The 24,849-nt window shown below is 46.4% G+C and overlaps 10 protein-coding genes across 10 annotated transcripts; 6 read left to right on the top strand and 4 right to left on the bottom strand.

Moving 5' to 3' along the window:
- Positions 1-247: 247 nt before the first annotated feature.
- On the top strand, positions 248-743 carry FOIG_09071 (uncharacterized protein; the record flags this gene model as incomplete). Its single annotated transcript, XM_031209256.1, has 1 exon — positions 248-743. Exon 1 carries the CDS (start codon positions 294-296, stop codon positions 741-743), a length of 450 nt encoding a protein of 149 aa, XP_031061293.1. The 5' UTR covers positions 248-293.
- On the bottom strand, positions 608-2,336 carry FOIG_09070 (uncharacterized protein). The gene has a single exon (XM_031209255.1). It carries the CDS (start codon positions 2,192-2,194, stop codon positions 1,316-1,318), a length of 879 nt encoding a protein of 292 aa, XP_031061292.1. The 5' UTR covers positions 2,195-2,336; the 3' UTR covers positions 608-1,315.
- A 2,400-nt stretch (positions 2,337-4,736) lies between these two features.
- Positions 4,737-6,271, top strand: FOIG_09069 (adenosine deaminase). Its single transcript, XM_031209254.1, has 2 exons — positions 4,737-5,310; positions 5,357-6,271. The coding sequence occupies exons 1-2, from the start codon at positions 4,810-4,812 to the stop codon at positions 5,996-5,998; spliced, it is 1,143 nt and encodes a 380-aa protein (XP_031061291.1). The 5' UTR covers positions 4,737-4,809; the 3' UTR covers positions 5,999-6,271.
- Positions 6,272-6,854: 583 nt separating this feature from the next.
- Positions 6,855-7,076, top strand: FOIG_09068 (uncharacterized protein; the record flags this gene model as incomplete). Its single annotated transcript, XM_031209253.1, has 1 exon — positions 6,855-7,076. The coding sequence occupies one exon, from the start codon at positions 6,855-6,857 to the stop codon at positions 7,074-7,076; it is 222 nt and encodes a 73-aa protein (XP_031061290.1).
- Positions 7,077-8,024: 948 nt separating this feature from the next.
- FOIG_09067 (uncharacterized protein) lies at positions 8,025-9,107 on the top strand. Its single transcript, XM_031209252.1, has 3 exons — positions 8,025-8,469; positions 8,518-8,800; positions 8,851-9,107. Exons 1-3 carry the CDS (start codon positions 8,232-8,234, stop codon positions 9,008-9,010), a joined length of 681 nt encoding a protein of 226 aa, XP_031061289.1. The 5' UTR covers positions 8,025-8,231; the 3' UTR covers positions 9,011-9,107.
- Positions 9,093-10,249, bottom strand: FOIG_09066 (pectate lyase E). Its single transcript, XM_031209251.1, has one exon. It carries the CDS (start codon positions 10,047-10,049, stop codon positions 9,285-9,287), a length of 765 nt encoding a protein of 254 aa, XP_031061288.1. The 5' UTR covers positions 10,050-10,249; the 3' UTR covers positions 9,093-9,284.
- A 2,164-nt stretch (positions 10,250-12,413) lies between these two features.
- FOIG_09065 (uncharacterized protein) lies at positions 12,414-14,695 on the bottom strand (the record flags this gene model as incomplete). Its single annotated transcript, XM_031209250.1, has 6 exons — positions 12,414-13,310; positions 13,357-13,691; positions 13,750-13,898; positions 13,950-14,197; positions 14,260-14,633; positions 14,686-14,695. 6 exons carry the CDS (start codon positions 14,693-14,695, stop codon positions 12,501-12,503), a joined length of 1,926 nt encoding a protein of 641 aa, XP_031061287.1. The 3' UTR covers positions 12,414-12,500.
- A 2,486-nt stretch (positions 14,696-17,181) lies between these two features.
- Positions 17,182-18,738, top strand: FOIG_09064 (uncharacterized protein; the record flags this gene model as incomplete). Its single annotated transcript, XM_031209249.1, has 9 exons — positions 17,182-17,218; positions 17,308-17,397; positions 17,448-17,721; positions 17,774-17,873; positions 17,926-18,044; positions 18,100-18,133; positions 18,367-18,465; positions 18,499-18,520; positions 18,569-18,738. 9 exons carry the CDS (start codon positions 17,182-17,184, stop codon positions 18,736-18,738), a joined length of 945 nt encoding a protein of 314 aa, XP_031061286.1.
- Positions 18,739-19,712: 974 nt separating this feature from the next.
- Positions 19,713-23,577, bottom strand: FOIG_09063 (uncharacterized protein; the record flags this gene model as incomplete). The annotated part of the gene is made up of 2 exons (XM_031209248.1): positions 19,713-21,908; positions 21,964-23,577. The coding sequence occupies 2 exons, from the start codon at positions 23,575-23,577 to the stop codon at positions 19,713-19,715; spliced, it is 3,810 nt and encodes a 1,269-aa protein (XP_031061285.1).
- Positions 23,578-23,888: 311 nt separating this feature from the next.
- FOIG_09062 (uncharacterized protein) lies at positions 23,889-24,752 on the top strand (the record flags this gene model as incomplete). The annotated part of the gene is made up of 1 exon (XM_031209247.1): positions 23,889-24,752. The coding sequence occupies one exon, from the start codon at positions 23,889-23,891 to the stop codon at positions 24,750-24,752; it is 864 nt and encodes a 287-aa protein (XP_031061284.1).
- Positions 24,753-24,849: the final 97 nt, after the last annotated feature.

The raw sequence follows: 24,849 nt of genomic DNA, 5'->3' as shown, positions 1-24,849 counted from the left end.
TAGATTCGCTGCGTGAAGGGGGGAAGGTAAGCATATTCGAAAGCTCGGCGCAGACGTTCTAACCGAATGAGGAGACATGTCGCGATCGGTGACGAGCCTTAGACCTTGCCTTTTCCAGTAAGCACACGTGAAGCTCCTGGATATCATTATCGAACTATAAGTAGGACACTTCCTTTCATTAAGGAGAAGCAAATAACAGAATCCACAAAGATAGTCGCCAACAGCCTACACATCGTCCCCTCCAAGCTATATATCTACTAAAACAAATATCAGTCGCAGCCAGTCCAGCAACCATGCCAATCAAATCAATCAACATCTCGGTTGGAAGCTATGAAACTAAAGAGACCATGGTCTCTCTTATCCAGCGCGATATTAACTTCTTTTCCTACACCAACCCTGAAGAACGCCTCGCCGCTATCAAAGAGATATTCGCTCCGGACATCGTCTGGTTCGACTTTGACGGCTCTACACACCACGGCCATGATGGCTTGCTTATCCGATCATCTATTCTACTGGATCAGTTGAAGGGGTACTCGCATCGAGCTAATGGAGGAGCCAGTGTATGCCAGAATATGGCCACTGCACGTTGGGAGGTTGTCCCGGAGGGTAGTGAGGCAGATTATGAGCAGATACCGGCCATTCAGGGTGGTGACGTGCTTGTCGTGGAGGATGGGAAAATCAAGATCTTGTGGTCGTATGTCGATAGATATGATGAGGTTCTGTTCCCTTTTTTGGGACAGTGAGTTTGACTGAGTCTAGGATGTTGCTCTAATATAGTTAAGACGTGATAATTCTTTAGAGGGAGATCTCAACACAACCGTCAAACTGCGCCATTTGGTCACTGACAAAGCTTCAATATACCCTCGGTCCATCTCCAGACTATTTCAGGTGCCTGCTTCTCCTGCAGTTCGCTAAGCACCTTATCGTTCCCATATGGGCTCCAGCCTTTCGTCGATGGAAAACAGTGAACCACAGGTCGTCCTGTTTGACTTCAAAGCACGTTCCTGACCATCTTTCAACGGGACTCCCCTCCCGCCGTATTCTGCACCCGTGCTTAGGTACAAACATCTTTCACTAGCTTGTTGCACAGTGGTGGATAGAAGTTTCATCAGCCTTGCGATGATACTCATTACCGTGTTGCCAATCCAGTTATACAGCCAGCTGCCGGCCCGGGATTCTCGATTCCTCATCATATCCGTCCCAACAGTGCCTGGGAAGTGATGTGGCAGGAGCTGCTAAAGTATTAGCAAGTCTTTATGTAACTACAAGGATAAGCCCTCTTCCAGATAACTATTGTTTCGCAAGGAAAGCCATCTCAATACAAGAATAACATAAATACACCAGAAAGCCAGCAAAGGATGCCCATCCAAAGTAGATAAGATGATATAAACTTTCTTTCAGTCCGCCAAAACTTGGACATATGCGTTTTACTAGTTGCGGGGACAGTCTTTCTTGTTGTCCGGGTGTCCCGAAATACCGGCGGCTTGGTCTTGGAAACATCCCCAGTCAGGGCTTCCATAGTCCACGTTGCCAACAGGTTCGATGTTAGGCTTGCGAATCCTTTCTCAACGGCCTGCATTATAACCATGCCAGCGTGAAATCCAATGGCGTCCTGGGTAGACGCCGCAGGAGCCCAGATTGTTTCTCTTGCAAGGTCCTGGGCTGCTGGAATGCCATTGTCTATATTCAGTATGGCCTGCCCCATCTCGTGAGTCTGCTCTGTGACACCGTGAGCTACCCCACTGATTACGCCACTCGCGTTCGTAGACAATGCATCAGTGAGAGAAGACCCTGGGGGTAGACTCGCTTCCATGGGGATGGTGTTGGTTGCAACAGCGGCTGCCTCGTCTATGCCGACACCGACGCCCATTCCGACAATAGATGCTCCAACAGGGATGAAGATATCTCGCTTCTGTATTTCGTGTAGAGCTATGCCGCGTTTTGTAAGCTCTGCTTGTATAAGCTCAAGTTTTGAATGCGCTACGGACAGTCGGCGAGCCCCATAGGCACTCAGCAGGAGGGTACCTCCGCCGGATAGCAGTGCGCCTGCTGCTCCTGTGGTAATACTGCACATGGCAGCAGTATGTTGGCGTATTTTGACCACTTCCTGCTTTCGCAAGCGATTAACGTCGTAAAATGATATGCGACGTGCATATTCGGCCTTATTGAAATCAAAGAAATCTCCGATGGTCATCTTTTCAAGGCAGTTAGCAAGATGTTCATACAGGTAAGTGACGAGAATCAAGAAAATGGAACAATTGACCTAGAGGATTTAAGACCCAGGAGACCTGGTTTATAGGCGTCGATCAAAATGCCTAGCAAGGGGTGCCGTCAATTGATCCGAACAAATGCGGAGGTGCTGAGCTAAAGTGCTACTACGCTTGTCAGATTAGTCGTAGCGGCAGCGTCATCTGACACTTCAAGTAACGCCACCGAGTTGGGCTATGTCCGCACAAGGTATGCCCAGCCAACAACCCCAGGTATCGAAGACTGCAGAATCCCGAGCGTGTCTGTCTAAGAGTTTCCCTTTTTGAACTGATGAGTTATTGCATTCCTTTCTTTTGGCCCTCGCTGACATTGTCGATAGAAGACTGCGGCCCAGTTGGTTAGTTAGGTCACCCTGCCTGCAGTTGAAATGGGGTATAGGTCGAGGCGCCAGGTCACTGGAATTTGACATGATCTCCCCCAAACCAACAAGCAGAGATATCCTTGTCTCTTCATATAGCCACATACATATTCGACGACGAAATACATTCTTATTTTATGATAACACAGATATCTAACCTCACAGCCTGATTCAAAACATTGTAGCTTTCCGGTCCAGTATTGAGATAATGGATTCCGTTGTTGACTTGGTGGGAAGTCAACAGTTCGGTGTTCTTAGATAACTTTTGGAGAGACCCCTGCATCATGCAGTCGCGCTTCACCTTATTGGATGGCTTGGAGAAAAACGGGAGCCATCAAATGCCTGGAGCTTCGGAGCTAAGCTGAGGAACCTCCGTTGATTCAAGGAGGATGGCACCTGAGATAAGCCACGCCGCCGCGTGAGGCCGCTCGGTTGATAGTGACCTGGGCGGGCTGGGGTCATGAATCAATAATTGCCAAATTCCGGAAAGCCGTTGAGAAGTCGTCCCGCCTCTTCATCTTCACCCTAGAGGAACGTTCTGAACAATGCGGAAAGGCTCTCCGGCTGTATGCCACTCCTCAGTCTTGACCCAGTAAGGTGAATCTCCCGTCATTACTTGTGAGCGGGGATATAAGTCGTTGTATATCGTGGCTATGCAAGGTGATGACCCAAACCAATTCCGTTGAACTGAGATGGGCGGAGAGATAAATCATGACTGAATTCGATAGGGTGAAGATTATATGCTATTATAATTTAATTAGATTATTAATAAGTTAATATATATATATTTATTATTCTCAAGAGGTCGTAATACCCAAGATAATTATAGATCTGGTCTTACATATTAAGGCATGGAGGTAGCTAATATTGACTGGCCTAGCCTATAAGTATGGGGAAACTTACCTCTTTCTTAAATAGTCTTAGAACTTACACGCGTAGTTGTGGGAAGGGTCTGCGGCTGCGGCTGCGGCGGAGAGGAGAGGTAGAAGATGGGTTATGATGAACAGGCGACTGTAGTACCCCATGGCGGAAGCCTTTTCAATACCTTCGCTTGTTTCTTCCAGCATGTAAGTCATGATATAAACGCGTACCAGTAAATTCCGCGATCTAACGCACCTTGGCGTGGCCCCATGGGAAGGTAAGCCGTTGACAGAAGGAGAAGGTCGATTTTCTCTTCATGGGCCTTGATTTCGTTGCAGAGACGGCTCGTTTCGCTTAGGAGGGACAATTGTCCTTTGAGCCAAATAACTTCTGCTTGAGGATTAGACTAACGAAGCTGCTCGATAAACGACTTTTGCGTAGCCCCATTGCGACCGAGGACGTAGACTTTAATGGGAAAGCCTAGATAAACGAGCTGAATGAGTGTGATTTTGCCGATCCCTGCTGTTCCGCCATAGATGTCGTGATAGCAGCGAGAGTACCGATGGTCTATCTTATAAGAACACTCATCAGCGTGATTGACTGGGTTGCTCGTCCACTGAGCATGAGCCGTCGCCAAGTCTCTGATTTCTTGTCCTCAAACCAGAGCCACGTTAAGAAGACGACGGCTTCTATCAAGACGACATGATGAAGTAGCTTAACAAGAAGTGGGTTACAGCACTGTAATTCTAATGAAGGGATAAAATATTCAGGAAATGGAATTTCAATACATGACTATATTAAAGACCAACCCTTGAGAAACCCGAGTCCAGAGGCTTAGCTGTACCACTGTTACACAATTACATGTATACGAGAACACATGTTGCGAATGCATTGGTTACGAGGGGATGTGAGTTACTCAAAGTCAGCAATGTTTTGAATTGGTCATCGTACAAGGCGTATTACAGCCCGTAATCATATACGCAGTCTCTGAACTGAAATCCGCAAATACGCCTCGGGGCATTATCAACCGAAGGTGAGTCACACCATGATTTTCTGATTCATTGACCAAGTTTACCCCGAATGATCGGAGGTATTTTGCTTGAAGAACAGCCTATTTGGGTCTAGTCTCATGATTCCTGCTGTGGGTGAGATCGCGAGAGCCTATTCGGGACTAGCTTCCTTAGCCGTTACAACCTCATCAAGTATAAAATGCTGATCTATTATCCTCGAGTTCTGCTATTCTACCAAAGAATAATCTGTCAAGTATTCCATCAGTTCCCTATCCTTCTCAGTAAGAAGGATAACTCCCAAAACTCATCACGATGGAGTTCGCCATGCCCCTCGAGAAGCGTCTGTCGCTCCGTCAAGAACTCATAGACTCGGACGACAAGTTCATCCTTGACCTTCCAAAAGTTGAACTCCACGTCCATATCGAAGGGACCTTGACTCCCGAGCTTCGCTGGAAACTCGCTAAGCGCAACAATCAGACCCTTAAGCTCGAGCGCACTGGCACTGTATACACCAATCTTGAGCAGCTCAGAGCCTCGTACTATATCATGGAGGCCCGTCCAGGTCATCAGATCGATAACGCGGAAGAGAGCTTCACCTTCTTTGAGGCTTACTATGGAGGGTTTGAAGTTCTTGTTACTGAAGAGGACTTTTATGACCTTGCGATGAATTATTTTGAGCATGTTGCTGGTATGAATGTGAGGTACTGTGAGCCGTTCTTTGATCCGCAGGGCCATACCCGCCGTGGAGTTGCGTTTAAGACTGCGATGGATGGCTTCCGTCGGGCGCAGGAAGAGGCCGAACAGCGATTGAACGTAAGTCAGCACGATCTTGGATATGATTGTTGCTAACAAATCACAGGTCAAGTCGAAGTGGATCATGTGCTTCCTGCGCGACATGTCACCAGAATCAGCCATGGAGACCTACGATGCTGTTCTGCCCTACCGCGATATGGTCGTCGGAATCGGTCTTGACTCGGATGAGAACGATCGCCCTCCTCTGATGTTCGAAGAAGTATACAAGAAAGCCAGAAACGACGGCTTCCGCATTACTGCGCACTGCGATGTCGGCAACAAAGACGCGCATAAACATATCCGTCAAGTCGTCAATGACCTTGGTGAAACTGGCGCAGATCGTCTCGACCACGGCATCAACGCCGCACAGGATCCGGAAATCATGCGTCGCATCAAGGAAAGGGGCATTGGGATGACGCTCACGCCTTGGGGATATCTTCGCCACGAGCCTGTTGATGAAATCTTTCCCAGAATTCGTATCTTGTTCGACGCTGGTATTCCGATTGCTATCGGGAGTGATGATCCAGCCTATATGGAAGATACGTGGATCTTGCATGATTGGCTTCTGGTCAAGAAGATGTGCGAGTTTAGTAATGATGATATGGCGACCTTGGCGAAGAGTGCTATTGATATGTGCTGGGCTTCGGATGAGGTGAAGGAGGAGATGAGAAGGGAGCTTGAGGAAGTTGTGGCGAAGCACTCAATATGAGTATCTGCTTTGTCAAGCGAGGTACGATGCAACTTGATGAAACTCGGTGGTACTGTAAGCAGAATAATTGCCAGTGAATTGACCACCTTCGTCGCTTTGCTCTCCACTGTTGGTATCATTTCATCTGATTGAATTCCCGATATGGGGATTGCGCATCACCCAGGGGGTCCAATACAGAGCCAAAGCAGTACGAGGGCGAGTCAGAACAGAATCAGCAAATGAAAATATAGTTAGACTGATGAATGGTCTTGCAATACAATACTCACTAGTTTCGAGTCAAACCTTGACAGAACTTTATAGGTGATTGATCTTCTAACACAATTACTTTACACAGAGAAGAATATAAAATTGGTAACAGATTCAGGTCTTATAGGAGTGAACCGCCTTGGCGGAGAAGTTTCTCCACCTGGCTTTAAAACTACCGTTGCACCTAACATATTGAGAAGTATATTATACCAATAAGTGATTGTGTATAGACGTTTCGTGGTTCCGCCAATTAAAGGTGTCCTGGTCCCGCAGTGTTCGTGAAACACGCAAAGTCAGTCTTGTTTATGCTTTCCAGTAATTTTACATGTACCAGTTTTCTCGGGCGCATCAAAGCATGTCAACCAATTATACTTCTTCTATTTGGTTTGCTTTTGGTACTTCGATACCTGTACAAAGCAGCCTTTTCTAAACAGCATGAAATGTTTCAAGTACGAATAAGTAATCTCTGAACCTTGCCAAATTCTCATCACAAATTTGTCTTTATATCCGCTTGATCCTCTTCCTCAACTCAATACCACTTACCACTCTCCTCATCTTCCACTCAGACTTCTTCACTCTCCCATAATCCCAAAACCTACTTCACATCAAAATGTGCTGTGGCGGAGATCCCACGGCCCCGAGGCCTACCACCCGTACACACTCGCTTACGCCAAGTATCAGCTCATGCACGTCAGATCAGAAGCTACGACAAGACAACGTTATCCGCAACATGGGTTGGGACAAGAAGGGCTTCTCGGAAAAGAGACAGAGATCTATGGCGCAAATCTTCCTCAATGAGATCCAAAAGGCCAAGGATCGCGGCGAGTGGTAGACCAACACTACGTACAAGACAGTTGTTGTTTATTTGAAGATTCTAACAAGCTTAGGCAATCGCAGCCCGATACTCAATCCTTGTGTCTGAGCTGGCTACTATCTTTGGAGAGATGGATGACTTCGTCTGGCGTGAAGATAGTCTTTTTATGATGAGGGCTCATGTGAGTTTTGTCTCACAAACTGAGCTCTCGAGAAGACAACTGTACTGAACATGTTCATCCTGATCACTTCAAATTCAGCATTAGAGGCCTCTGTCTCCGATGCGATATCGAGATCGAAGTCGCTTCCTAGAATTTGGGTGGTTATACTTCGAGAGCCCAGATCCGCCTTGACATCAGGGTTACCTCGTTCAACAAAGCACCTGGGACTTCGGTGGAATATTAAGATTCTGGTTTATGGAGAAATCGTAAGACGATGGTTTAGAAAGTCATAAGAAAACTTAAAAATAAATGCAAGAAAACTATTTATAATACATTTTCCCTCCTTGGTGAGTGTGCGGCTCGAAGTATGTTTTCTAAGGTACCTAAGCTCTTCGAGAGGTGATGTTCATCGGGCGCTTTACCCCGGTTTCATTTTCGGCCAATGTTTGAGACAATTGACTTGAGCTTTTATCTTGCTCTTGACCATGACTGATCCAGTTCTCACAATAGTTGCTGAACTGGCGGTGATTGGTCTGATCAAATTCGCATGCAGGATAAAACCAGGTGACGTTGAGTGCAACCCTCACAAGTGATGCTCAATCATGCCATCCACGTCCAGCCACATTTCCTTACGCATCTGCGACATATTATACAATTCGTGTCGCAGAGTACTGTATAACTTAGTATGACTACTTACACATTTCATGGTTCATGACAAAGATCAATGAATGCCGCGCGCGCGGGATCAAGATTAGGCTTATTCATACTCGGGTCTAACCAGAATAAGCAAATGGTACCCCTGCTTATGGCTCGACGATTACCTGAGCATCGCTGACCAATATCATCATATGCAATGAAACACCAAGAAATGCACTTACTAAAAGTCGAGATGCAGTATTGGTAATGTGTGAGGGTATAGATAAATAGCACCTTTTCTCGCTTGACCATCAATATCGTCACACAATTTCCAAGCATCACATCATTCAGTATCACACTAACAGCTCATCAACAACATGTCTTCTCCCATCGTCCTCATCTTCGGCGCCGGTGCCAAGGTCGGCAAAAGTGTCGCCCAAGCCTTTAGCGCAAAAGGCTACAGGCTCGCTCTGGCTTCCCGATCGCAAGACCCAGCAACCTCAACCGACAAGGAGCTACATATCCCTACAGATCTTAGCGACACAGACTCTGTCATCCAGGCCTTTACCAAGGTCAGGAGCGAGTTCGGTCATCCCCACGTCGTCATTTACAACGGTCAGTAAACCCGACTCGTTACTAAAACTCTGTCTAATTGATTAATAGCTTATCATGGCGGCCCCAACGACCCCAACGACATTTTCGAAGTTCCCTTGGACAGCTTCAAGACAAGTGGAACAGTCAACATTTTTAGCGCTTACGCCGCAGCTCAAGAAGCTGTAAAAGGTTGGAAAGACTTTCCCGCCAACAGCAGCCCGACGTACATCTACACTGGAAACATTGAGAATGAGATGCGTATTCCATCAATCATGTCGCTAGGTGTTGGAAAGGCTGCGGCTGCTTGGTTCATTGAGGTCGCTGCTACTTCATACAAGGACAAAGGCTTCAAGTGAATTGATCTATGAGACTGCTACGAGAAAGAATGCTAATAGAAAATAGGTTCTACTATGCTGATGAGAGAAAGGAGGATGGCACGCCTATGTATAGTGGAGCAACTGCGGAAGGTCATGCTCAGTTCTATGTTGAGCTCGCTGAGGGTAAGGAGCAGCAGGTTTGGCAGCAGACATTTGTCTCTGGGCAAGGCTACAAGAAGTTCTAATTGGCCATGTATCGTAAATAGAGAACTTGGCCTATAGTTTCAGTTAAACACTCCTACTGCTACACGTTCAATTAATAAAAAGGCTCATAGTTTCTCGTTCAACGAAGTGTATTTATAGTAAAGAGATATATACGTTGAAAGTACAGAACTGGTAGCTTTCCCAACCTCAACAAGAGGTGCTTCAAGCACCTTATTAACCCCTTATCCAACATCCATCCATCCTCCACAGTATTACTGCCTGACTGTAAACAGCGAGGCCACAATCGTAAAGCGCTTAGCAAGACTTGACGGAAGAGTACTTGCAGGCCTTGCTGGGACCAGAGCCGAGCTTCTTGGGCTCCTTGCCGGGAACGGTACCCTCGTACTCAACGCAGATCTCCTTGACGGAAGAAGCGCAAGTTCCAGTGATGGTGGAGACGTCACCCTTGTTGGAGTTGATGCCAGTGAGGACCTTTCCGTTGAAGGCCTTGACGTTCTTGACGACAACGTTGCGGGTACCCATCTTCTTGCAGTTACCGCAAGATCGGTAGAGCTTACCGAAGTCGACAACGGTGAAGCCATCAATGGTGACCGTTCCGAGACCGTTGTGCTGGATAACCTTGTCATCAGCACCGGTGGCACCACCACCCTTGATGAGAGCGTTGCCATCGCCCTTGAGGGAGAGAGCATCCTCGCAGACCTTCTTCCACCAGACGTTCTCGATGGTGCAAGAGCCCTCGCAGTGAACACCCTCGATCTGATCAGCGCCAATGATGACGTTCTTGAGGGTAGCGCCGTTCTTGAGGAGGAAGACGGCATCAGCGTCACCGCCCTCGGCCTGGCCAGTGCACTTGACGCCGCGGCCGTAGGTCTTCATGCCGCCGTCAAAGACACCGGAGATGGTCTGGACCTTCTTGTAGGTGACGGAGCCCTTGGAGGCGGGGATGGGGAAGGAGGCGCGTCGCTCGAGGGCGCCCATGGTGTTGGGGGTGATGTTGCCCTGGGGGGAGGCCATGGTGGCGGAGGCGAAGAGGCCGGCGAAGACGATGGAGAACTTCATTTTGATGGATTGGTTTGTTGTTGGTTGAAAAGAGGGTTTGGTATATCTTGTGAGATTGTAAAAGAGAGGATAACCACCAGGGTCAAAGAGTGTAGAAAGTTAGATTGTAAAGAGAGACTATTGAACTGCAGAACAGAAACGATAAACTTGAAGGGAGAATCTGAAGTCTTTATAGCAGAACGTCATGAGCATTCCTCTCGTGATGGCCCTTGTAAGGGCTTCATGTTTCAGATCTCATCCAAGGGTGTCGTTGGGAGAGGAAGCGCTCTGATTGGAGGAATATTATTCGCACAATGAGAGCAAGTCACCCATCGACCTAATCTAGAACGTGTCACCATGTACTCCGCCTACCTGTTTCTCGGATGGAGCCGCAGGGAGAGGAAAACATACTAGCCAGGATCATATATGGTAAATCCCCAGTTCTTTGTATCAGTCGACGCGTATTCGGTGCGAGGACGGTGGTTGTTTTGCATCGCGCAAAGACCTCCATACGAGAACCAACCCACTAACTACCAGCATACTAAATCGAGACATCACGATAAGAAAAAACTTAATCGCAGTAAACCCAAACAGTGACATCGTCCGATGAACAGGGCTGAAAAGGAACAGAAGCTAACCCCAGTTCTCATTCTCCGGAAATTAGAGTGGAATTATGACAGGTGGATATTCTTTTTTTTTTCGGACGTGGTTAGCCCGGGAGTGGTCAAGATACGATGCACCAATTTTACGCTGCCCCTGTAACTTAAGTTTAGATTCACCCTTTTTTTAATGCTTAAAAACAAGCTTCATTGGCAGTGACAGACAATTGTGGCTCTTGTTTATGGAGCGGGCTAGCTTTTTAGGTAGATACACCATAACTGAAACGCAGACATCGTATTCAGCTAGCAGTCTGTGCACTTTCACGGCGCGTTACAAATTAAGGGGTCTGCCAGAAGAAGACACACGGTGAACTTGCTCCAGAGGCTTGAATAGGGAAACCTGGAGCACTCGGGTTGTTTGTTCATCCCGACTTCCGATATCCCTGGGTATATTAGACAGTTGTTTGGTAATGACTCCATATTCCACTGTGGGTTTTGTGGTGAGAGCCCGTTTTTCGGCCCTTCAATTTACGATGGCATGTCACTGTTTTATCTCCACACAATGGGACGAAATTCCAAGCTCTTCCATTGCCGGCGGGATTAAGAAAAGTGGTGCTGCGTGGGTCGGTTGGCAATGGTTGTTAAGATCTGAGCTTTTCACAGTCTGGTCGAGGATAGCCGTTACCCTAGAGCAAGCCACGATTGAAGAAGAGATAGAATTCTACACGCTGCGCCTAAGAAATCTTATAAAAAATAACAAATATAAAAACTTAATGTAATTCTTTGGTTAGTTTGTGTTTTTTATGGATTGTTTAGTGTTGAGAGAAAGTCAAGTTACTAAGGTCTTTTCTAAATGTTGCTTCCCCAGGCCATGAAACAAACACATGGCATTTCTCTGTATCATCTCACTTCACACCTTAGATCGCAACTGCTCCAGTACCCGCCCTCACTGGGATTGGCTACATTAATCGAAACCGATAACAATATCCATACTGCTGAGCTGCTGACGCAGGCGAAATACAAGTAGACAAGCTTTACAGCACAGCGACTGAGAGCAGTGATCAGAACCCCAGGACGCAGGGTATCCATTGCTGTGCCTCACCTATACGACCTCTCATCTAATCAATCTGCGCCACTCGTCGAAATTGGAGGCCCGTTCCTGTCTTGTCGGCGCGACGTGGTGGGCCCCTACAATAAAGAATAATGGGCAAATTAGCCCAAGCTTGAAACACGCCATAACTTCAGCCCTTGTTCACGCTGACTGGGAGCAGATAAAATCGGGCTAGCCATCCGCATCCGTACGGAACTTACCGCCTTATCTACTCGGACGTGTTGTTCAATCGATCGATGGTTACGGGTGTAACCTTGCCCTGAGACATGGATCTACAGGGGAGTTGGGTGTTTGCCTCGCTGTTCTCGGCGTAGATCGAGGCGAGGACGGAGGAGTAGTGGAGGTTAGGCGAAGTTGCTGATGTTTGAACGCCTCACTTGGTTGCCATTCTCAAGATCGATATGACGAGCTTTACAAATGCGTAACAAGCCATTGAAGTTGGAGAAAAGAGCTATCCTGTCTCATCGCCTGCTTTACTTTCCTTCTGGTCGTCCGGGCTGCTGAGAGTTCGATCCGAAGCTGTGATGTAACGTGTTTGTCGTATTGCGGGATGTCCGCAAAGGAGGATGGCAGAGCCCCCAAAGACAGCATATTGATCCAGGGGACCATACATCCTTATTCGTGGACTATGGGACTACCGTAATGTCAGACAGACTAAACATTACAGATTAGTCACGCGAGAAAAAGATTCTCAAGGACACGGTCGGTCGGACTTGATCAATAATCACCACTTCGGAAGTCAGGGGATTTCTAAACTGACAATTAATCTCTCCCAAGAGTCTCCCGATAAGCCGGAGGAAGTATACCCTCCAAAGCAGCCTTGATCTGCAAAGCCAACGTCCGCGAGTGCCACCGATGTTGTTGCGTATAACCCCCCATGACCCAATAATTCACCAGCCTCAGGTGCCTCTTCCACATTCCTCGTATTTCGCCCTCAGAGTCAACGCCCCATGTTGCGTCGAGACGATCTGCAATCTCCCGAGGTCCTAGAATCCTTTCATCGCTGGCAGTGTGCTTTTCGCCTCCCAAGATGTCCGCGGCTACCGAGCGAACGTCACGATCTGCGAAACCGGTACACCAAATCACGGCATCCGCGGCGGCCGAGCTGCCATCTGAGAATCGAAGACCACTTTGAGTAAACGCAATTGGCTCGACTCCTGCTTTGACGCTGGCTTTGCCTCGGGCTATAATGTCAGTTGCGCCGACGTCGACGTAGTGCCCACCTGCTTTCTCGATCAGATTAGAGAAGAGTGCTTGATTAGGGTCTGCACTGTCGAGTACAGGAAATCCGGCTTCTTTGACAGTAGTATAGCGATCAGGTTCTTTGGAAGCAAGAACTCTGAAGAGATTTCGCGCAAGTTGACCTTCTACCGCGGATGGAAGCATGAGAAACATTCTGTCGCCACGCGCGACGTCAAAGTTGTACGCGCCGAGACTGACGTCGTTACAGATATACTCGAATGGGCAGATGTATGTTGGCGATCGCACGACCATTGTCGGCTCTAGACCAGCTGTGTAGCAGTCGGCGAGGATATCGAAAGCCGTGTTTGCTGATCCTATGATGAGAACCGACTGGGCATATTAGAACGTGTGACTATTAAGAACATGGTTCACGTACTTTGACGCCTTGCCCGACCAATATTCTTCCATTTTTGTAACCCGACGAGTGGATGTTGATCCCTTTGTAGATCTCCGCATTTGCAATAGTAGGAACATGAGGCTTCTGCGAGGAAACACCCGTTGCTTGAACAAGTTGCTTAGCAGTCACTGTAACCGCTCCAGCAGGAGTTTGTAGTTCAATCGTCCATTTCGCACTTGACTTATCGTGAACTGTTGACTGAACCGTTGCCGAAGTAATGACGTTGAGGTTGAATGACGCGACATATTGTGCGAGGTGATTCGCCAGTTCATCCTTGCCCAGACGGTGAAGGCCCCGGAGTTCTTCTGGGTAGCCTGCGATAAACACGCGTTAGTTGGATCCCCGTCTCCAGAGAGGCTCGGTTTAGCTCACCCATGTAAGGCATGTCGCAGAAAGAAGTTGGCACATGAAACTTCATGCAATCGTAGCGCTTGGCCCAGTTATCGCCGATACGGGCATTCCGTTCAGCCATGATACTCTCGACTCCAAAGGTCTTGAGCCGAGCGGCGAGAGCTGCAGCACTAGAAGTTGGTAAGCCAATGAGGAAGAAAGCAATCAGACGATGGACTAACGCGTTGCCGCCACCAATGATGAATACTTCGGTATCAATCTCTGTCATGCCACTCAAGTTGCGACCAGGTAAGTGAAGAAGAGATTCATTCTCTGGATGAACATCAAGGTTTTCAAGCTTGGTGCTCAGGATCCAGATCTTCCACTCCAGGCTGCCCTCGCTGCTCTCAACTGGGAGGAGCAAGATCCTTGCACTGCCTGAAGCTGCGGGCGATGCCGTTTTAAACGACAACGCAACGTCAATGAACTGCTAAAGTATTAGGAAGCCAATATTAGTTTGTTCGACTTGTTGATGATGGGAAGCGAACTTACCAGTACAGGTGTTGCAGCGACAAAAATTGCGCTCTCCATATTCCATCTCATAGTGGGACCTCTCGATTTATTAGTTTCCAACAAATTGGCACTTATCACTGAAGGAGTATAGAACGTTCGCAAATGATAGGTAAATACCAATGCATCTTTCCAGTAGGATTGATCAGCAAAGAAGCAGTCTTGAAGAGCTTGGATATCGCTTTCTCTCAAGGCATCGTGGAATGTCTTGACAACGGCCGTGGCTTGGCCTGATGGATCGACGTCTTCAAATGATATCTTTTCGACAATCTTTAGTGGAAGAACAGGGATAGGCCATTCATCGAAGAGCTGAAGCAGACTTGCGGCCGGGGGATAGGTATCAGAAATCCCATTGCCTTCCACGTTAGTGTTGGAGGGAGAGCAACTCTATTTGGATGACATACTTACTAGCTTCCATGTTGAGATGATACTATGGATTGCAGTTTGGTAAGTTGCGAAATACGAATATGAAATGCGGGGATGAGTGATCTATCAATAATGATAAACAGGCCAAGCCGAGAGTATAAAAGTGGACGATTATACGATATAACCAGAGACGATGTAACAATAAGTAGCCTTTTATGTAGTGGTATCCATTCCAATGCATATTTGCTCTCGGTTCTCACCAACCATCGTCTCTATCACATTCCTGCAGCAAATCGGTGACGCGTCTGCTTCTCCGGCGTCCGAACCCCGGAACCATCACCAGAAGCTGTCGAATCGCGATAGGGCTGCCGATGTCCATGCTGTAGGCTACCAACGGCTGGCGTAACATTGGCGTAAATGCCACCAACAATAGTCACGCGGGCTGTCAATTAGCTATTTTGAGGCCGGTTCTAGAACTGCTATTCTCGCAACTGGCAGAGAGATCGGCGTGAGCCTTCGAGGTTGGTTGGTAGGACAGTTGAGAGACCGAACATTGCTGAAGTACAAACCTCCCAAATTGCTAAGGTTTACCTTCAGCAGGGCTGAGGAATATGTGAGCTGGATGGATGGGTTTGAAGGGTACCAAATGTCATATTTGATTGGGGTGAGTTGATGCGCTGTTGCATTTAATCACTTTGTCAACTGGGCAACGATCAGTTGATAGACAGCCATGGTATCACCAACATAAGGCTTATGAACAGTGAAACTGACATCGGTTTTCAATCTGAATGGCAGTCCTGTTTAATTGTGCTAGTTATATGTCTCATGTCTTTGTAGCTGCGAGAGCAACCACACTTTCGCACCAGATCTCTGGGCTGTACTGGCTGCCCAACTTTGATTCGTAGCTTATTGCATAACGCCTTATCTACACAACAAGATCAATATTACTCGTGCCGTCACACCTTGCGTTGATACCACTCCTATTTGCCATGGCCCGCAGAATCGCGAACGATATGGCTTGCAAAAAGAGTTTCCATTGGAGAAGGTGATGAGCATATTGGAACCCGACATACCCTGCATGATCGCCCGGGGAAGCATATTGCAGCACCGGATGTTGGTGCATATATATGCGTGTTCGGCTATTTTATCGGAGAGTCTGATCATACGAGCCCACGAACTTATTGAGGTACTGCATATGGAGTTTGCAGTTTGATGTGCGCCGGTCGGTAACGGTTAGAGATATTGTCTGGCCTCTTTATATGAGTTCTACGGGCGTCGGCTCATTATCGACCATACAATTTGATATCGGTGACTGCTGTAAAGCAGAGAGCAGCTCTTGCTCTGCTACGTAATCTCATATCAAAACTACCTTCTGGTATGACGAATCTCCCCGTTTTGGGTGTGGAGATAAGGGACTACCCGTTCATCCCTGGTGCTTCGCAATGATGATGGTCGTCTTGCAATACTTGGGATTTAATAAGTGCTTTAGAAATTACGGTGCTTCCCTCATAACTCATCAAACTTGACTCTTTAACAGGCTTTCGCCTCTGGAGGGAGACACGAACGACCACGGCCTTGATGATGGCTACAAGAATACGAGAATAATCTATCTATCGTGTCAGGATAGCCATGGGAATTCTAAGACCTCTGTGATTTCCTTTTGCAGTAACTATATGTGAAATCTAATTGAACCGATACTAATATGCTTGCAGCCAACTAGGGACATCCGGATCTGTATCGGGCATCCCATATGAGCTCTCATCAACCATGTCTGATATCTTGGCTTCCAACTCCTTATACCTTTCTTCCATATCCTCTCTCTCACGAGCCAAAGCAACAAAGTCCATGATACTCTCGCAATCCTCCCAGATCCTTGCCCTGTTTCTCAATAGTTAATCTTATAGAACTAGAAATGCTTTCACTTAGAAAAGTCCCTATAGAATTATCTATTTTAAATAATAGATAAATATTTATCTACTTAGTCTAGGCTACCATCCCTGAGAACTAATATAATAAAACTTCTTAGCTCTTTTAGTAAATATATTAGGTCTCTCTGGCATTTATTAAGTTCCTCTCTAGGTGTTACGATCCCCGCGGCTACGTCACGTGTGCCCCATATTTGTATTTTTATCCTGCTAACCAGGTCAGGACCGATACCATTAGACCGACAACGCTCTAGGACCGCGTTGCTCTAGGATCAACGACGACCTCGAGTTACATCACTCCCAGTTAATATATTATAAGTATATAGAATATATTTGTTAGCACTTTTATAGATTCTAGCTTACTAGCTATTAATAAAACTTCTTAATATTAATTAAGCCTAATACGTATTAAATCTACCATTAAGAGATATAACGCTTAAATAATGCTTAGCATTACGCCTTATATAAAAAAAACGTAAATTAACTTATAATATAGTAGCACTATGCTAAACTCTTATATTAAAAAAAAGGTATATTAGCTAATTCACTATTATAATAAGTGGTAGGGATATGCAGACTTGTCTGGCCGAGTCAATGAAGCGTGCAAATTTCAATGGCGTCGATGAAGACAGAAACTATATTCGGAACTTGTTCATTGTCTCCGAGCCAGAGGGAGCAGCTGCGCACGTGCTTAGCACATCGCCTTAGGTAAAGTCTCGCAATTGCTTTGTTCTTTTAGACGCTAGCGGCGGAACCATTGATGCAAACACCTACCGAGTCAGCAGAGAGGAATCGCTGAGGTTGGAGACTGAGATAGTGAAGGCTAGAGGTATGGTTCGAGAGAGAAACACAGGGATGACATTGTTCACCCTCAACTAGCAAGCAGCCTTCATGAGTCTGGGTATCTCAATGAAGACTTTAAGGTGCACCTCAGAGAGCGCCTCAAACATGAAACGTACCTCGAAAGAGGGACCAACACCATCGATGGAATCATTGAGAGACTCACATACGAGTACTTCGAGAAGACGATTAAAAGAACATTCGACTACACTCAATGCAATCCTAAGGAGCCAGAAGTTTGGTACCTAGGCGTAACAGGACCTATTAAAGACGATGGCAAAGATTTTGGCTCAGAATTCGTAATCGTTAACTCGTAGGTTTATTTGACGGACTATCTATTTTGTCTCAGACTAAGCAGACTACAGAAACGACGTCACTGGCATCTTCATGAAGCGGTTGGATGCTATAACTGAAATCGTGAAAGAGCAGCTTGATCAAGCGATGGACATAGGCTATGCAGTGGAGGTAAGTCACTAAGAGACAGGCAAGGTTTTAGCTCTAACTCAAAGCTTTACAGAATGTTGTTATCGGGGGATTTGGAAACTCACCATCTCTCATAGCGAAACTCAAGGAGTTCTTGGAAGGCTATCATCGGGAGAACAATTGTCACGTCAAATTGATGACTTCCCAAGAAGGGTATGTCTCATGTGTGCAGCCATTTCTCCGCTGTTTTCTAAGTTCCGATTTACAGGACCACCATCACCAATGCGGTTTCTGAAGGAGCGGTCCTTTGTACCTTGGAAAAAGAGAATGGACCACGGAGAATAGCACGCTCAAGCTATTGTATTCTAACAAATGAACCTGAAGGATCATACCCTTAACATCATGGGCAGAAGGGGTCCAAGGATATTCATGATGGGTAGTATTACATCATGAGGACCATAGACTGGGTCATGAAGCTGATCTGCCTCTATTACTTACCCGTGCCCACTCATGCCAAAGCTGACAGAGTCTCTAGGGAAACACAGTTCCGCCTCAGTGGGAGAGTAATCGTATCCCCCTCTCTCACACTTTCGATGTTGAAGCCACTAGTATCATCTGCGAAGTGGAATTTTACGTATCAGACACCGCCAAGCAGTAACACTACAAGCTAAGTCATCCCAAGAACAAAGGTAAGTCTCAACATGACGCCAGAGAACGTCTCTAACGATGGATGAAAGACGCCGAGGTAGTCGGCACAGTCGAGGTTGACTTCACCAAGCATCGAAATCAACTAGAAGTTGTTCAGCCTGGGTACAAAGACCGTAGACAGAAAGGGAAGAAACATCTAAGGGTTGACTGGGAGTTGGTTATCAAGGTCGTAGGCCGCGACTTGGAATGTAAGTCCTAAGTATTTCGGTGGTATGGACCTTTGAGCTGGCGGGTCATAGTACTGCTTTTTGGAACGATATTCAGGTGGAAAAATGCCGTGTGTGTATCGCATCGAACTTCCAACCTGGAACCAAATAGGGGATACTTGGTGTGGGATGTTACTTGTGTCGTTTGCTGGGTCGGATTACAATGAGAGGGTGTTTTACGGAACGTGAACTTGACAAACCTGCCGAACATACTTTACCAGTAAGAGTAGCACTCGTCATTATACAAAAATGTAGTTGCTACCGCCTGTTCCATAAAAAGCCAAGATTCTTAATTATGCTTTGATGTACTTCCCTGCCATAGGTGCCATCCTCTCTGTCAAGGCAGTGAGAGGCTCCGCTGAGGGGTCCATGAGATTTAAGTCCAGTGATAATGGACAGCCGAGAGACTAAAAATTAAAACCTAGGGTGGGAAATTATACATAATATCAGGGAAGGGATATCAGCCAATGATATGTCGAAACATAGCGCAGGGACTCTTCTGACTTGGGATAAAGTTGTTATTTACAATCTGCCTGTAGTAATTAAATTATGCTCAGTAGCGAAGTTCTATATGTTAAAGCAGATATCTGCGTTAATTATATCAATTCCAAGCCAAGGACCCCAAATACACAACGTCCTTACATGCTTGGAGGATACCTCGCTATATGCTAATTTTAAGATCTCTTCAACCTATGGTTGTGTTTGACCTTCTGATTCTGGAGAATATCACGCTGTTGGTAGCTAAAATACCTTGAAAACTTTGCAATATCAAGTCTCTTCTGGGCCAGATGACTGATTTCGAAATTGCAGCCTTGGTCACTTGAAGGCGAGACGGTGTCTAGATGAATCTTCCCGTACCTTATTATTCATTTGAGGATCATCACTAGTTATGGTAATTGTAGATATAGGGCTGGGCTCCTTATTCTTCCGGAAATTGATGTGTCTCCAGTAAGCAATAAACTCTTCTCTATACAGATAGTTTTCTGAAACATTGCCGCAAACATTCCTTTGCTTCCTTTGTAAAACAAATAGGAAGAATGGCCGAAGTACCAATAAGAATGATGTGATCATGTCCTACAATCACCCGTTCAGAACGATGCGCTGCAGGTAGCCATAATAGCGGCTTGCTATCCAATGTTATCCAAGTGCCGTCAATGCTGCGTCCGTATGACTCAAAGGTTTGACGGATTGCATCCCTTTCTGGAATTCTCCGTCTCTCGTGTGGCCATTGATCTCCAATTAGTGTTGTCACCCGTCTTTCATCAGCACGTATCGTGTCTAAATGACGGATCCCTCTACTCGTGGAGAGGGTCGAGTCGTCAAGGAAGAAGAAGTGCCCTGCGTCCATGTGAAAGGGAAAAGCGAAAGGTTCTGTTCTCCAACTGCAGATGATTGAGGGGTCGTAGGTACAAGACTCGAATATAGCCCACTTTCCACTGAGTGACAATCGGAACCGTGCATTCCATAGAGAAGGGCAGCCAGCCAACGCATAGACCTTTCGCCTAGTTCTGATTTGGTACAATATTAATATAGCGCCGTGACTTTGAACCCCTTTTCCCCATACAACTCCAAGGTGATCGCTGGAAAACGCCAATGAAGCAACACTCTGTTCAGTATCAGGAGTCTCAATAGATATCTTGGGGTTGCTTTTCGTAAGGTTCCATACAGCCACGACGCTCGGGGACTCAGAAACAGCCACCCAAGGACCTTCATTACCGATCTTGTCAGATATGGCAAGCTGCTTGCCAGTTGAATTGTGTATCGAAAGCTTTTGCAGTTCATTGTTGACGAGATTCCATGTAGATACTGATGATGAATCAACGAATGCCAGGTGCTGGCCCCCCGGCGAGATTGCCATATCCCATGAGGCTCCATGCACGACATTACTTTTGGCCAACGATGATAGGATGCTTCTTGTCGTCACATCCCAGACTTCGATCCTGTCACCCAATTCATAGACTATCCTTCGTCCATTATCAGAAACTCGAAGTTTCCCATACTCCCCTCGCATCGAAGAAGTCTGGCTAACAAAAAGAGCAGGAACATCCACGATCCAGATCTCCGACTCAGCACATAGTGCAATTTTCTGGTCATCAAAAGAAACAGAGATTCTGCACAAGGACTGCTGGGTCGGTAGACTCAAGCTTTGAAGTAGAGTTAGTTGGTCTCTATCGTACAGGAAAGCCTCTGAATAGTTTCCTATAACCATCCACGACTCAGAATACGAGAAGGCTAGAAACCTGGTTTCATGGTCAAAGCGACTCCATTCTTCGTATTTATCCTCGAAATAATCCCATTTGTAGATTGCCTTTTCATAAGTGCAAACTAAAAGCGAGTGCGTACCAGGGATGAACTTGGCGTCGTATATTTGGTCACAGTGCTCATTATAAGCCTTCTCGTACTGCGTTCCCGTTTCGAGATCGAGGATCCAAATGGTCTCCGTGTCCTCATAAAGATGGAATTGGAAGGCAACCAAGGCATAGTCTGATGAGAAGGATACCGAATATGCGATATAATTATGCTCCAGCTCCACGGGCCACTTTCGAGACACACCAGTTTTGAGGTCATAGAGTACCAATTTTTCGTTAGAACACACTGCAAGTCGGCGACTGTCAGGCGAAAAGTCCATACCTAGGACTTCGCAATGGCCAATCTTCCAAGTCCAAATAATACTTTTCAAACTCAAGTGATATAATTGGATTGTCTTTTGATGGTCATACGTCGCAACTTCGATAACAGCCAGACACTTCCCATCTGGCGACGGCGTGGGCCATATCATATCCTTATGCTCTATGAATCTAGGGATAGGCTCGTCCATGACTCGCCACACAACCGACCTTGAATCATGGGTAGCTATTACTAGCATCTGGCTTGTAAGCGAGAAGTTCATGATACGAACCTCGGTGTCGGCCTTATGCTCCAGATCTGGGATTTTGAAAGTACTAGATATTGGGCTCCAATTCGCATCAAATTCGGGGATCGCGGAAAAGATCGCTGGTGTAAGATGTTCAAATCGATGACGTACGAGGCTTCCTTTTGGGCTGAAAAGCAGACCAGATGTGTAAGCCTGGAGCGGATAGTCGTTGATTATGGGGCCGAAAGAATAAAAGAATCTAAGACCATCCTCAGTGAAGGCGAGATGGTTTGACTGAGAGCTGGCCTGCTGACAAGTAGTTATTAGGTTAGTGTTGAAATGTATGTCGGAACTCTCAACATACAGTTGGTAGGCTTTTGAGAAACAGCAATGCGTCCGCTGCCGCCCGTAGATTTCCACAGAGACTGAGTGCTTCTAACCAGAACAGGAACTTGACGGCAATGAAGTCAAACGCAGCCTCAGTACAGAAGACCTCACACTGTCTCCCATCTTCTGTATGGAGCCGGTGTGCCTCTTTCAGATGATCATTCCAGAAAGAACAGGCGTACTTTAGGTGGTCCAGAGGATCTGGATCAGGACGGTTCTTAAAAGCTTCCTGTAGCGACACGCCAGGGTAAACCAGGCGGTACATATCCTTATGTAGACATTGCAGGGCCGTAACACAGCTTTCAAAGAGGTCGCGATGATGTTTGTTAAGACCAGACGGGAAAAGCAAAATGCTTGACTCTTTGATAAGAAAGTCTTTAGCAGACTGATGAATGAATAGAATTGTCTTCTTTTTTGTTGTCAGGAAAGAACCGCACTCTGCTATGGCAATAGGAAGCAATTCCTCTTCCAAGTTCAAGTCCTCTATTGCCATTATTTCAGAAAAGGTGATAGGGCGAAAAACGGTCGAAGCGATGGCAAGAAGTCTGATATAGAGCTCGTAGCTATCAGACATGCTGATTTGATTCATCATTCGCGCATAAAGCTCGTTAAGACCCTTAGGAAATCGCCGCAGGGTAGTGCCGATCTCCCAAGGTCGGCACCGTTCTAATTGCTGACATACTAGGGCTACCCATAGAAAGGTACCCTCGGCGTTCTCACTGAGATGATCATGAATCTGTCGTTCCACCTGGGGTTTAAGCTTTTTCCTATCGACTAATATGCCGGTTCGATAGCTTATATAACTCTCTACAGCTTTGGAAACAGAGCTCTCATTAAGCTCCAGAGAGACTGAGATTCTTGATGGCGACGGTTCCAAGAACTCTTTAATCTCGTGACGGTTCCGACTACTGACAATCCACTTGGCATGGGAACATGTGCTCGATATCAACATGAGGAGGGAGGGAAGGTCCTCGAGGCATTCGTCAAGTGCGTCCACGAGTAAATATATCTCTCGGATCGCTGCATCAGCCAGGATACTGCGAAATACCTTTTCCAAAGTGATTCTAGAGTTCCAATGGTTTGTATTCGGGCCGTGCCTGTCTTTAAGATGGGAGACAAGACTTGGTTGTTGAGTGACCAATAGATAGACTAAGCCCTGTAGTATCGATGTATAGTTGTCTAAACCAGAGTTGGTGGCTTGGCAAAAGAAGTAGGATAACGAAATGCAGTTCTCTGGACTCTCCAATCTTGTGGTAGGTTGTAACTCATTGATGATGCCGGACATCAACATTGTCTTTCCTTTGCCAGGGTCTCCTCTGATCCACAAAAGCCGGGTATTCTGGTCATCGCGCCAAGAGACGAAGTCGGGATTCTTAACGATCCATGCGTAAGAATCCTTCAACAGACCACCATTAGTCTGCTCAATCCGTTCTTTGTCCTCGCGAGGGTCAGTGGAACGCAATGCATCCAGGTATTTATTGATTTCGTCTTGGCCGAAGTAGTTGGTTATACTGTAGTTGTTACCAACATGCACTCTGGAGGACTCAGCTGCTGTCAAAGACTGCACTGAGATAGAGGACTTGTTCTCCATTGAGTGTACGAATATCCGGTTATTATGACTATGTAGGTAAGATGGAGAAGTTGGGAGGGGGATGTGAGAGAAACCTGGGGCAAGTTGAGAAAGAGGGGGAGAGAAGAGGAAACAACTGCAGGCTTAATCATATGAGAGTTCCTTTTCAACCTACATGGTTATTATTGGTTGGTTGGTTGGTGTGGCCGATGCTGCTGCCCCGCTGCTTTGAACCAACACTCCTTGAGCCAACACCAACAACACTCAAATTCTAGGAAAGCCTAACACATACCAGAAAATCGCGCATTTGGCGGTATTTCGCAACGAAAACTATGGCCGAAATCTTTGGCGTTGCCGCTGGTGCTTTGAGTACTGCAGGACTCTTCAATAACTGTGTTGATTGTTTCAACTATATCCAAATTGCTCGACAATTTCGCCAAGACTTTTCCCGATACCGACTCCGGCTTGATGTTGCCAAATGCCGACTGGCGAGATGGGGAGCAGCCATTGATATCAATAACGACCCACGATTCTCTCACAGCGAGTCGACGGATCGAACAGTAGCCATAGCCCAGAGTATCCTCCAAGAGATAGTGGCTCGGTTCGAGACAGTACAGAAGATTTCCAGTCGTTATGCAAGGGACATTGAACAATCAAGCATGGAGGTTTATACAGAAGCAGACCTTGGTCCAGTGCCACGGCGCTTACACAATAACTTTCGGGCGCTCACCATTAAACGATATACTAGTGTTGGCTTATTGAAAAAGACAAGCTGGGCACTTTATCATAAGAAGCGTATGGAGAGCTTAATCGACGACATCATTGCATCAATTGAAGACTTGGAAACGACTCTACCTGCTTCTCCCGGGGCTGTAAGCCGACTAGTCGAGATAGAAATTGAGGAAGTCAATGACGAGCAGGAACTTCGAATGGTCCAAGACGTCGCTGAAGGCTTGGATCCTATCTTATATGATCTCTCAAAGGAGAAACTCCAAGAAATTACTGGTAAGAACTCAGCTGGGCGCATTTCTGGGTCAGGAGCTGTCAATATTGGCAACACTTTTGTGAAAGAATCGTTCCTACAATCGAAGGGGTTCAAAGACCACACGACCAACTATGTCAATGAAGTAGACACCGCAGAGACAGGAAGGGTTAATATTGGTAATACTTATGGTGGAAAAGGATTTTGGGACTAATACATATATTTAAAGTGTTAATGCCCTGAGGAGTTTAAACAGCCTGTTTTACTATTACAAAGCTCTATCAGACTCGTGGTAAGGCTATCGAGAAGTC

Source organism: Fusarium odoratissimum (genome assembly GCF_000260195.1).
Source record: "Fusarium odoratissimum NRRL 54006 unplaced genomic scaffold supercont1.14, whole genome shotgun sequence".
In the NCBI taxonomy this organism is placed as follows: Eukaryota; Fungi; Ascomycota; class Sordariomycetes; order Hypocreales; family Nectriaceae; genus Fusarium; species Fusarium odoratissimum.
Note: the sequence above shows the minus strand (reverse complement) of the source record. Positions and strands in the feature narration are given on the sequence as shown.